General features: G+C 45.3%; 1 protein-coding gene across 10 annotated transcripts in view; it reads left to right on the top strand.

Moving 5' to 3' along the window:
- Positions 1–13,419, top strand: part of FLNB (filamin B) — a 74,956-nt gene that overhangs the window by 22,501 nt on the left and 39,036 nt on the right. For all 10 annotated transcript variants that reach the window (XM_085516378.1, XM_085516374.1, XM_085516376.1 and 7 more), the window contains 4 exons: positions 8,011–8,259; positions 9,183–9,280; positions 10,348–10,495; positions 12,984–13,102. In XM_085516378.1, the coding sequence (XP_085372504.1) occupies positions 8,011–8,259; positions 9,183–9,280; positions 10,348–10,495; positions 12,984–13,102 (614 nt within the window). The remainder of the gene's footprint in view (positions 1–8,010; positions 8,260–9,182; positions 9,281–10,347; positions 10,496–12,983; positions 13,103–13,419) is intronic.

The raw sequence follows: 13,419 nt of genomic DNA, 5'->3' as shown, positions 1-13,419 counted from the left end.
CCAGTGACTAATTATCCTTTGACTGCTTGCTCTCATCATCCTTCCGGCCTCCTGGTGCTTCCCTGCTGGTGTGGGGACGTGATCCCGTGCTTCCCACGCCTTTCCCGGGCCTTTCTCAGAATTATAGGGGTCTCATATGAGTCCCAGATCCCTCAGCCTTTCGTCATATGGGAGATGCTCCAGGTCCCTCATCATCTCTGTGGCCCTCCACTGGACTGGCTCAGCACTTCCCTGCCTTTCTTAAACTGAGGAGCCCAGAACTGCACGCTGTTCCAGATGTGGCCTTGCCAGGGCTGAGCAGAGGGGAGGATCACCTCCCTCAAGCTGTTGGCCATGCTTTTCTTAATGCACCCCAGGACACCACTGGCCTTCTTGCTGGCTGATAGGGCACAGCTGTCCAGCAGGCTTGGTGTGGCCACTCACTGTGTGAAGCTAACCTGTGGCTGGGGGCTGCCATATGCATCCTCACCACATGTTGGAACATCCTCAGTGGAAAAAGCCCTTGGTCTGTGCTGTATGGTGCACCCTGAAAGGATGCTGGCATCTGCAACCACGCTTTGCTTGATTCTCTACCCCAGAAGCAGAGCTGTGCTGTTGAGGGCACACAGCAGTGTGTCTGTGCCCCTGTTGAAGGAGTGGGAGCTGCGGTGGCCTGGCCGGCACCGGATGAGCTCAGCAGCGGGGAATGCGCTTTGTTTGCGCGGAGGCCGGTTGTCTGGCGGTTTTGGTGGTGATGTCATGGCCTGCAGCAGGCCTGATTCCCATTGGCAATCCCGGGAGCTGCAGGGGGCTCATAGGAGCTGCTGGTGTGGGGCAGGGGCTCACCAGCCTCGCTGGGGCACGGAGCATGGTGGTGTAGAGGGCTGGGGCTGGCGTGCTGCCTCCTGGGGCTGGCAGCAAACAAAGTAGCACTTGTGGAAGCTCGCTGGGCACAGAGGCTGAAAAGGAAGCTAATAATTAGTGTGGTGTTCCTGTATCTGCATCTGTGGTTCTGCAGTTGCAAACCGGGACTTGCATGGCAGAGGGCAGATGAGTCTTAAATGGCTGGTGTGAATGGTAGCTCTTACCCTTTGCATTGCATCCTCACTCTTCCCTGAGGTGTGTGGGCATCACTGAGCTCTCCTTATGCCCTGCTTGTCCTTCCCATGCTGGGATGCTCTTGTGGCAGTGCTGATGAGCCCAGCTGTCTCTGATGCCCTTTCCTTCTGGAAGAGCTGCCATGGCAGACTTGTCCCCAGGGAGCACTCACTGCAAGAGTCAGGAGGGTGTGTACAAGCAGGAAGAGCCACAGGCAACAGCCACATGTCAGATCAACATGTTTTACTTGTCTTTAGCTTGGTATATGGCTCTAAAGGCAACAGGAGCCCTGTATCAGTCAGAGTGACAGTAGGAAGGAATTTGATCATGAGCCACCCATGGTCTGACTTTTTTCCTCCGCTCCTGCCCTAGCAGTTCCCAGCTCTGAAATTCCTGACTTCTCCTTCCAACCATGTTGGGTTTCCACTTGTTTTTGGAGAATCTGGGCTGGTGGCAGTTACACCACCAGCTTAAGCTCCCTTCCTGTTGCGCCTTACTCTTCTGTGTGTGCTCAGTAGGCATTGCTAAGCAGGTACCCATTAAGAAGTTGGGCAGAACTATTTGAATGAGCGTTTTGCTCCTCAGAGCCCTGTTGGTTTGATTCTTTCTGTATTAAAGGCCTCTTATTTTTTTTCTCCAAGCTTGCACTGAAGGGGCCAAATTAATTTTACAGTTGCCTGTTATATCTCCTGAGAGTTCCATCCCAGAGGCCCAGAAAAATCCTTGTTAAAAAGGAGTTACAGAATGTTTTACAAAGCTTGGTGGAGCTGATGTGTTCATTTACACATCCACTTTACACAAGCTGCAAACATGGCTGAGATGCAGTCAGGCTGGAGTGTGTTGCCATTAGAGGCTACCAGGTTATGGCTACAAATCCAAGGACCTGGCTGGAATTCAGCTATCCTGGTGCCAACTATGTGCACGGAGCACAACTTGTGCTTTCCCTGGGTAAGCTGACTGCTCACGTCCAGACAGCAAGCTATGTGCTGAGCTCTGAGAAGCTGCGAGGTAGACCTAAGCTTAAGGGGGTCATTGAAGGAAACAATTGAAGTATGTTCTCAAAGCAGAGAGGAACCCATGTAATTGATTTAAAGACATACTATCCCCACAGAGGATGTTGCTAATGTCTTTAGCAGGCAGAGTAAGCCTGTGAACACATAATGTATGCTTCAGCAAAGAATGTCCTTGCTCGTCTTAGACAACTCCATCTCATCTGCGTACTACTTCTGTTTGGTGTGCACAAACAATGTGGAGAGGGGCTTTGAAAGAGCTTAGTTCAATGTGAGCCTTAGTTGTTGCAGATTATAAAGCCTTAATGAGTGCTTCACTTTTGATCCCCCTACAATTACTGTAGCTATTGAATACTAGATGAAAATAATTAGAGGTGGGGAAGAACTCGTAAGCTGCAAGATGACAACGCTTAGAATAAGTGATATGTAACTGAGATGAACTTTGCACTGTACAAGTTCCTTCTGTGTCTGGAAACATGAAGAAGGTGCTGTTATTGGACCACACCTTTGGTTTTTTTTATGAAGGACCATATATTTTAAGTTTGTCATCTTCTTCCACTTAAGACATTGCATTAAGTTGTGAATGAGACCAACATGAAGAGTGGAGAGAGCAAGTGCTTTTTAGAAGAGCTGGATGTGAAGATTAGTTCAAGCTGTGGTAAAGCTTTCCTATGTGAAAGCTGAAGGCAGAATGTATGAGATGACTTTGCTCAGACCGATCTAACGGCTGCAGCCATAGCTAAGAAACAGCTCTAAAAAAAAAGTCAGTACTCAGAAATGCTTTTTCAGTCCTTCGTTTGTTTCACAAGACTTAGCATAGTCTGTGTTACAGCTCAGTTTAGAAGGAAGCTGTCTGCTGCTGTAGCTTATCTTGTTTCCACTAATTGTCCAACAGAAAATGACTTGCAGTCCTACTGTGGGGCAGAGTTCAAGGAACCTTGCTACAGCTAGTGTAGTTCTTGTGCTTAATCTCAACCTAAGGCAGACTTGCACATAAGCAAAATGTGCTCTTCCAAGGCTCACTTGTAACATTAGGACTTTTCTGATTTGTGGAATAATTTCTTTTCAAAGAGACTGTTGAAGGTCATGTTCTCCAAGGCAAGTACTTATTAAGTTCAGCTTGTTCAGACTGCTCAAGGCAGCGTGCACATAAGTTTGAACAGATCTTACAATGGAGATGTTACAGCCTCCCTGGGCTTCTGCTCCAGTGTGCGACAGCCCTCATGGAGAAGACTTTTTCCCTTTTTCCTGGAGATCTGCTTGGAATTTTCCATGCTGTTGTGACTTGGAAATTTTTAAAGTAGAGGAATGAGGGGCCTCTAGTGCTGCGTGTGGGATGATTTATTATTTTGATATATTAACACTATTATTATTATTAACTCTGAAAACCGTCTTTCTTCTACTATAAAGCTGACTGAAATAATGAATGTGTACTGTGCTAGAAAAAAACCCTGAGATGGGCAAGGGAAGCTGTTGTGAAAGATGCATAAGAATGCAAGAATTTCACTTGAAGGACTAACCCTTGAAATCAAGCAATAATTATTTTTATAGCTCTGAAGAAGCTTAGAATACAACTGTAATTTGTCCAAGGTGCTTAATTTGAAGGCAGAAGAAGTTGAATGTTCTTGGTCGTGGATATCATGACTTAAAAGCCTGAAGACAACCCCTAGTTAAAGAGCCAAGATGAAGTGGGGGATCTTGATATCCTGCTTGCTGTGTTGCACAACTTCAGGTGAAGTTCAGAGGTCTCCACTGGAATAGGTGAATTTGCAAGCTTCAGATCAAGGCCAGGTTTCAGCTTCGACCCTCACATTTGAGGCTCAAGCGAGTTTGCTGGCTCTAAACTAGGCACCGTAATGCCTTCCTCTGCACTCTAAATAGTGCAGTGTTAGCATGTCCAAGTGTAACATATCATGTTAATATTTAGTATAGAGCAACAATTATAAATCAGCTCAAGCAGTTAAAACTTGGTTCCGTTTCAAGACTGAAACTGGCGTGTACTGCAACCCTATGGAATATCCATAATCCATTTTTTGGGCTGGTTGCCACTTAGTTAATAGGATAATAAAAGGGTCAGAATTACAATCTAGACTCTGAGGTGTGATGGGGGAAACAAGCTAGCTCTGATTCGGTCTGTTTTCCTCTTTACCCTACCAGGCAGCCACTTAAAACCTAATAGCTGACTAAGAAGCAGGATACTCCTACATAAAACTTAATGTCATAGGCTATATATAGGCTTTCTTCGTTTCTTTAACAGAAGAGTGAGAGCTTGAGCTGTTCTGCAGAACCAACACCGGCACTGAACAAGCAAGTAGTGCTGGCAGCCATCCTGTAGCACTCGGCATTACCGATGCACTGAGTGCAGTGCTGGGCCATGTGCTGGCTGCTGTAGGCTGACTTCCATGCACCATGCAGGCCGCAGGGCTTGCACCTTAGGGCTAGGCTGTATGTTGCTTGGAGGCCACTGGAAAAACAAACGAAGAAAAAAAACATGCTATGAGCTACTCGTTTGGGTGCCCTGATGGCACTTTTGAATTTGGTTGTCTGTTTGCTGCTGGGCTCAAGTCATCACAGGCTCAAAAGCAGACATCTCCCACCAGTTCTGGTGAGCAAGTGCTTGGTGCTGTACATGTGAGTGGCCCTTAGAGATGTTTGCTGAGGCTTCATAATGTGAATTAAGTGCAGAGAGGGCTCCTCACTTCAGTATGTGGGAGCACACGTCTCTCTATGCCCTAAACGTGCACTTAAACTCTGTTGTACCCATGTCTGATGTGATGGAGAGTATAACCTAAAATACCAAGCTCTCATCATTAAGATGGGGAAAGGCCTCCAAGGTCATCAAGTCCAACAGCCAACCTGTCTCTACAATGCACGTTCACAGAATCATTAAGATTGGGAAAGACCTCCAAAATCATCAAGTCCAACCACAACCCATCAACACCATGTCCATTAAACCATGGCCCTCAGTGCAACACCTCCATGTTTCTTGAACACTTCCAGGGATGGAGACCCCACTACTTTCCTTCCTATTCCAGAGCCCTACCACTCTTTCTCAGAATAATTTTTTTTTAATATCCAGCCTCAACCTTCCCTGGTTGAGGCAACTTAAGACCATTAATTCCAGTCTTATCTCTGCTATCTGAGAGCAGAGACTGACCCGTGACCTCATGAATGTGGTGTAAATCTTCCCAGTTGCAGATCGAAAAGCAGGCAACTTGTTCCCATCTGCTTAATTCATCCGACTTTGCTGATGGTAGAAGTGTCTGCTGAAGGGGCTGTGTGGTTACATTGTGTCCCAAAGCAGTGACTGCAGTAAACGTGTATCTTCATGCTATAGACTTATGACAAGCTTCAGAGGAGTAATCAGAAGAACATGGTTTGAAAGGCTCTGTAAAGCTTCAAAGTGTAGACTGTATGAGAAATAAGTATGACTAAAGTAGTGCTCGTGGTAGGAAAGCATTGCTGCAAGGTCTGCTGTTCATATCATCCATTTTCCAGTCTGGTGCAGCCAGGAAAAGTGTCTTTAGGCAAACCAGGAGATGGGTGAATTCCACTGGAAAACTGGCCAAGCTGTGGTACATGACAGTGCCTGGAGTAATAATTTTTGGTGCTTAAGTGTAACTGGAAACATTATGTTTTTTTCTATGTTCCAGTCTTGGATGTTTTACACTGGCAGTGTGCGCTTGGTGGAGGTGTTTGCAGGCTTGGTTGTACTGAGCTGGGTTGGTGCTGTGATACTTGTGCAGGCCCAGCTGCTTGCTGGTCTGCTGCTCTGCATCTGGTGTTTGCATGTTAACATCAAGAGACCTCTAAGAGGACAGACACTGTGTGGTCTTGGTTCACTATTTAAAGAGAGTTCCATTAAAGCAGAGCCTTTTCTGGAGAGACAAAGCATTCCAGCGGAGCTGAGCTTTACACTGCTGCTTGGAAATGAAGCTGCTTTGGGCTAGACTCTGATTTCTTTGTGAACCTCAAAGGGTTCTTTTGAATTCTGAGGGATTTCAGAGCCAAAGCGGGCCAGGGCTGAGCTCTGGTGGAAGCTGGAAGGGATCCCCGTGGCTACTCCGTAGGGTGCTGATAAGGTCTGTCCTGCCTAGGAGTTCTCCCTCCCTTCTTCCCACCCTAAAGGAGAGCAGACAAGTCCTCCTGCGAGCAGGCTTGGAAAAAATTACATCATGAGATCCCAATGCATGTCAGGAAGTGTGGAGACTGTAAGAGCAAACCGACTTTGCTAACAAAGTACCGCTGCATGGACAGCATCAGCCTCAAGGAGGAAGAGCTGTCTTGTTCCTGCTGTGACCTCTTCCTGCTGCTGGGGCTGGGGGCTCCTGTGCTGCAGGAGAAGCTTTAGAGCATGGGCTCTTAACCCTGCTCTTGCATTGTGCCTTCAGAGGTGGTGGGGCTGGAGGAAGCTGCTCAGCTGCTGCAGTGACCACAGTACATCTGTACTGAGACATATTTATGTGCTGTAAATATGGAACAGGCTATTCTTTATCCTGAGTAACGTGTGCGTAGCAGTGTGCTCGAGGTGACTCTGTCCTGCTGGCTTTTATCCCTGGGAATGCTGGATGGTGTTCTGAGACAAATTTATTTGTAGAACGGTAAATCATTGCTGCATCCATTCTAGTAAAAATGCTGATGTCAGTATAAATCCGAAGCTAATGCTTGGAGATGTTTCTGGCATGAGGCTGCAGTGGCCTGCACTGTGCTGTGAGGGGTGGTTCTGCTGTGGGATGGGTGCTGAGGCACTTGGTATGTTCCAGCCTTGGTAACTGCTTGTGCATCTTGTGCACTGTGCAGAGCCAGCCACCAAGGCTTTGTGGCTCTCCCATGCCCAGAGAAGTTATGGATGCCACATCCCTGGAGATGCTCTCAATGCCAGGTTGGATGGGATCCTGGGCAGCCTGATCTGATGGGTGGCAAGAGAGTTGGAGCTCAGTGATTTTTAAGGTCCCTTCCAACCTTAACCATTCTGTGATCATGTGAAACTTGACTGTGCCTTCTACTCTGGTGTAAGAGCTGCTCCCTTGCAATCAACCAAAGGGTGATTTCCTCTGCTGAACAGCTTGCCTTTCACTTGGGGAGAGAGAGAGGAGCACAAGATGCTGGGAAACAGCAGTGTTTGTGTGATGCTGTCTTTCTCTTCACAGCTGCTCATTAAAATCCAGTGGGGTTTACTCACTTTCTGGCTATCTGTTGTACATCTCAGACTGAATGTGAGATCAGCTACGAGCATTCAAGTCCCAGACACTTAACATTGTTCTGTAAGATTAGTCAAAACTGATGCCTAAAAAAATGCAAATAAAATCCAAGCCCAACGAGATGTTAGCTGTTCAGAAAGATAACATGCCACTCAAGGTCTGGTGTTAGAGTATTATCTGCTCGGGACATACTGTCCTATTGTGAAACCATGTGAATATTAAAAGCATCATGTGAGCACTGGGTTAAAGGAGATGCCCTGCTGCTTACTTTTCTTGGTAGCTTTTCTGTATAATCACTTATTTTTTTTAAAGTCAAGACCTTTGTATGTTGATAACATGACATCAAAGTATTGCTGTGGTACATGAGGTGAATAGGAGTGCACAAAGCATGCTCAGCACTTGTTGACTTTACCTATAAGCACTCTGAATTTGAACTGAACGCTTCCCATTTACTAGCTAGTGCTCATTAAGATCCCCGTGCAATTATTCTGGTGGCAGTTGCTGTTCTGAATGATAAGATCACTTGATGCAGGGGCATCCTGAGAGGTTGCAGGATAGCCATGGTTTGGTTGAGATCAAACAAACCAGGGTTGTTGCCTGTGCAAGTGCCTGTGGAAACCTAAGGGCTTCTTACCTGGATTACCTGGGCACAAGCGAGGAACTTAAAAATGTGCCTCCTTACAGAATAGGAAATAATCCAACGTCTGTCTTTTGTCTTCCAGATAGTAAAGCTATAGTTGATGGAAACTTGAAGTTGATCCTTGGTCTGATATGGACCCTTATCCTCCACTACTCGATTTCCATGCCTGTGTGGGAAGATGAGGGTGACGATGATGCAAAGAAGCAGACCCCCAAACAAAGGCTGCTGGGCTGGATTCAGAACAAAATCCCCTACCTGCCCATCACAAACTTCAATCAGAACTGGCAGGATGGCAAAGCACTCGGGGCTCTCGTTGACAGCTGTGCTCCAGGTAAGCCCTTTGATCAATGTTTCCTTGCCTTCTGTTCTTGGGGCTGCTCTGCTGTTCATAGAGGGGAAGGTTTGGAGGGCTGTACTGAAGGTGGAAGCAAAGCTGTAAGGAAAACTGGAGTCTGAAGAGGCCAGCCGTGGGAAGCAGCACATTGTAAATGATCTGGCCAAGAGAAACACTGGACTAAAGCAGAATGTGCGATTGCAGTGTTGGAGGTGCTGCATCTATGTCTAAGTATTGGGGGCAAGGGACAAAGGCACAAGTGGTTGCTCCCAAATGCAAGACAGACTTGTTCCCACAGTGAGTGCCAACGACCTCTCAGTTTCAGGGTACAGCAGGAGGCTTCATGTGTCCTGGGAGAGGATTGCACAGGAGTGCAGGGCAGTCAGAAGCTGCACGCTGCCTGCAACCTGAGTGTTTAGCAAGTTACAACTGTGCAGCTCAAGGCAAGCGATGTGATGAAGTGTGAAAAAGGCAGTTTCCTCACTTTCTTGTAATACAGCCTTGCTAATGCAGTGTGGGGTAGTGTTGCAGGCAGCTGAAATTTCTTCTTGAAATGTGCTGTAGGAGAACCACCAGAACATAAAGGATCCCTGGGTGTATTTGTGGTGAATTTAGAGCAGTGTCTTCCACAGTTTAAATGTAAAGCCGTGCTCTGCGTGGCTGACCTAGAAGCTGTACGTCTTTTGTGCTGACAAGCAAGGTGGGTGGGAGGCTTTTGGAACAGGCTTCCTAATACTGAGCTGGAAAAGCCCCTGGTTGTTGTCTGAGAAGTGTTTCAGCGAGCAGCATGTGCTTCTCCCATTGGGGTTGCTCTTGCCAGTGTCCAAATGTCTTTACGGCAACATCATTACAAGTAGCTGGTTTCATCAGTTAGGGAAGCTTCTCTGCAGTCAGTGCTTAATGATGCAACTTCCTTGCAGGCCTATGCCCTGACTGGGAGACATGGGACCCAAGCAAACCTGTTGACAACGCTCGTGAGGCCATGCAGCAGGCGGATGACTGGCTGGGTGTGCCGCAGGTAAGGCAGTGTGGGAAGCACTGCGTGAGTTGGTTCTTGCAGCATGCTGAGACTGGGGAAAGCAGGTGAAATTGCTTGGATGCTTTTGAAGGTCACAGTTTACTTAAGAAAAAATCCCTGAGAAAGGGCAAATTGTGATGAAATGTGCTATTATATTTCAGAGCTCTGGTTATGAGGTTTTGTGTAGGGGTTTGTGCTAAAGGTTGCCAGTGTTGCAAGTATGTGGAGTGGGGAGATAGTATAGTTTTAGTGATGCCTGAGTGGGTTTGTTTTGCTGCATTGGATGTTAGGACTAAATTGTTCTCCAAAACAGTGGTGAGGCACTGGCACAGGCTGCCTGGGGAGGTGGTGGAGTTACCATCTCTGGAGGTCTTCCAGAACCGTGGAGATGTGGGACTGTGAATAGTGGACACGGTGGGGATGGGCTGGGTTAGGACTGGATGGTCTTAGTGGTCTTTTCCAACCTTAGTAATTCTATGAATTAATTATCTGAAATAGAAACTCTGTGGACTAAGAAATCACCTCCAAAGGTGACTTTTAAACAGAGGACAATATATTCACAGATCAGGTTATTTTTATGCTGATAAAACTGAACAAAAGTGCTGGAGTCTCTGGAGCTTTTGGAGCACCTTGTATCCCAGGAGCAGGAAAAGAAACTCTCCCAAGTCTCATTTTGTAGGCTTTGTACATCAAGGCCCTAGCACACAGCATTATGAATCCCCATTCTTTGGTTTCACTTATCCCCATGCTGCTTTTCAGGGTGAGTGTGGCTGCACTGTCTTGGCTTGCCACCATTTAGCTTGTTGCAGCCTCATGAGAACCGCAGATCATCAAAGTGTAGGAACCCCTTGCCTCCCAAACTGCTTTGGGACTGTAATGAGCTGCTTGATTTTTCTTGCCATGAGATGATAAATGAACTAGTTTTTATCAGAGAGAAATGAATGTAAGAAATCACAGTAGACTGTGGGAGTTTTGAAACACAAGAATTTGTGCCGTAGCTCTGTTTCTCTGTTGACACGCTGTATCCAAGCACTGATAACAATATATTTAATTGTGCTGTCTTTCAGGTTATTACTCCTGAGGAAATTATCCACCCTGATGTGGATGAGCACTCTGTAATGACTTACCTGTCACAGTTCCCTAAAGCCAAGCTGAAGCCAGGAGCTCCTTTAAAACCCAAACTGAATCCAAAGAAGGCAAGAGCTTATGGCAGAGGTAAGGACTCAGTAAATTTAAGCTGTGCAATGTATTTAACTCTTCAGAAGACTGGGTGGAGTTTTCTGCTTATGCTGAACTCCAGGCCTACTGTAACAGACTTCAAAGTTTCACTTGTGTACTCTTGGTGTGGTGCCTAGTTTCAGAAATACATGGATGTAGTCCAAAAGACACTCCTAGTTCTAACATGTGAATTCCCCAAGCTCTGAACCTGTTTTGCAAGCTGTTGGTCTTACAGTCTACAGATGGAAGAAGTAACTAAATGGGGCTGAAACAGCCTTGGTATGGAATTTAAGCTAGCAATATTGCTGCTGGTGGTCACTGATACGGTGCTGAGTGCTTCTGATGGTAAAATACTACTTTAAAGAGGAAAAACATCTTTCCATCTATGTACATCTCTGAGCAGGTGCTGTGTAGAGGAGGAGAAATCAGTTTCTCAGACCAGTGGCAGATACATATTAGGATACATTAATCCTGAGAGGATTATTTGGATTGGTCACTTGATAAGAATACCTTGTTTGCACTTGCAGAAAGGTGTGTTGGTAACCCTTCAAACATTAAATAGTGCTGAGCTTTTACTGTAAAGACTGCATTTGCTAATTGGAATGACTCAACCATGAACGTTTGTGCCTTTGTAGATTTACATACACATTCATATTACCTTTTGCATGTACAATTCCTGTTACTTTTGATGTGGTTCTACTCTGGATTGGAATACAATAACAGCTAAATGAATGACAGACTTCTACCTTTAATGTTGTTGGGATATAGCAAGACATCATTTATGTGGTACTCTTTATTCTCCCTTCCGTATTGTTCCAGGCCAACAGAATGATGCTGGTCCATCAAGGTTTTTAGCATTAGTGTATTTAAGAATTGGATATATAAGAATGTAATGGAAAGAAGCAACACTTTCCTTCATTTTGTTTTGTTTTTTTTTCTTAGTTGTTTTTTGGACTTGAAATGTAGGTAGTTGAACAGACATTGATGCTGTTGGAGCACTGATGAGCGATTACTGTAGTCAGAAGTGATTTAGCACTTCTGCTTCTTGGGGCTTTATGTTCTCTGTTGGTGACTTCCTCTGCAAACTACAGTGTATGGAGACATTTGTCAGATGGTGAATGACTGATCAACCTGCCTTGATCTGCCACGTCTGGCTCCAGTCACGTTCACGGTCTTTCAAAGTCTACTTCAGTACATAGGAGCTCTGTAGCTGTTGTAAAGGAAATTACAATGAATTAGCAGCTATTGAAAGATGAATATTTTCCCTATTAAATGGCAAAATTGAGTCACTAAGTATAAATGACAGTTCTGATTGCTGATGTACTGGAAGGTGAATCTGACAGCAAAGGGATGCTGCCAAACTCAGCAGGGTCTTTGGGGCAAGTAGATAACAGTTCTTGCCTCCAGAATAAGGTAATTGTCAAATGTGAAGTTGATCAGTCTTAATTTCTTTTATTATCATTTTTTCAAGTACTGCACTAAGTTATTCATAACCTTCCAAAGTGAATCTTAGGCGTAGCACCCTGGATACTGCTAATTTCCTTCTGGGGCAGCTGTCTGCAGGCATAATGTGACGTGAGCCTGCAGAGGTGTTGTGCAGCTTGTGAGTGACGCATGATGAATTCTCATTTAATCAGCCAAAGCAGCTCTCTGGGAATAGGGTGAAATTTATATTAAATGTAGGCTAAGAAAGTGCTATGACTAATGCCACCTTGTCTGAAACCATCTTCTGGGGATAAGCTGTACCTTGTCTTTGTGCCTGCAGTAGGAGGGATACTCAAATACCAAGTCCTAATGCCCATACAATGAACTGAAGATATGCAGGGTGAGCTTATAGCTGTTTAAACTAGATGATAATCTAAGGGTCAGTTTGAAAGAATGAGTATGTCAATTGTTAACACCTTATCAGAATGCTCAGATTTCCTAGTGAAAACATAATCTTCCTTGCATTGCTCTCAAGTTATTGTTTTCTGAAGATAAACAAGCTCAGGAATTCTGTTGTTCACAACCACTTCCTTTATAATCTATCAGACGTTGCACTTTCCACTAATTGTACTATGGGGTGCCCATGGTTTTATGAATAAGCTGAGAAGTAATACTCTGGGAAGGAGGGTATAAATGTTCGGGCTAGTCTGGATCCAGCAACTTTGGGAAGTTCTTCCCACCCAGTCTGACACCACCATGACAGGTGTAACAACCTGGGGCTAAGTGCAGAGATATGATGAAATCCTGCCGGTAAATGCATGCTCTAGCAAGCCCTGTGCTAGGGAATAAAGAAACTCTGATTAAGTTAGATGGCATTGGTGCTGAATTGCAGGATTTTAATGGTGTGAAGAGGTTCTGCATGCCATTTCTATAGACTTCACTGGCAAAATAGTTCGAGCAGCTTTCGAAGAATGGTGAATCTGAGCAGTCTGTGGGTAGTCCCTGAGCTGTCTCTTGGGTTTTGTAGCAGCTAATAAGCTGTTCTCCTTCTGCCTTGCAGGAATTGAGCCTCATGGGAACATGGTGAAGCAGCCTGCCATCTTCACGGTAGACACCATCAGTGCTGGGCAGGGAGATCTGATGGTCTTTGTAGAGGATCCAGAAGGAAACAGGGAAGAGGTATGTATGTTAAATATTTTGTGGGGAAAACATAAAGCTAGTCAAAACACCAATGATTTTGTAGTACCCGTTGTCTTCTGTGAGATAAGTAATCTAAAGAGAAGTTACAAGGTACTGTCTATCAAAAATGCAGACTTCAAGCTTTTCCTCATAATTGCTTTACTGGATGAGCCTGAAATTATTTTTTTTTGCTGTCTGCAACTAAGCAACACAAGTCAAATGTCCAGTAGTTGTAGTGCTTTAGCTTGACTGGCCAAGTACATTCTGATGGGCGTTTAGATAACACGCAGCACTAAATCACTATCTGCCCTTACTCA

The sequence above is a fragment of the Coturnix japonica genome, chromosome 15 (genome assembly GCF_054131305.1).
Source record: "Coturnix japonica strain WE chromosome 15, WE-NBRP24, whole genome shotgun sequence".
In the NCBI taxonomy this organism is placed as follows: Eukaryota; Metazoa; Chordata; class Aves; order Galliformes; family Phasianidae; genus Coturnix; species Coturnix japonica.
This window is presented reverse-complemented; position numbering and strand designations above follow the sequence as displayed.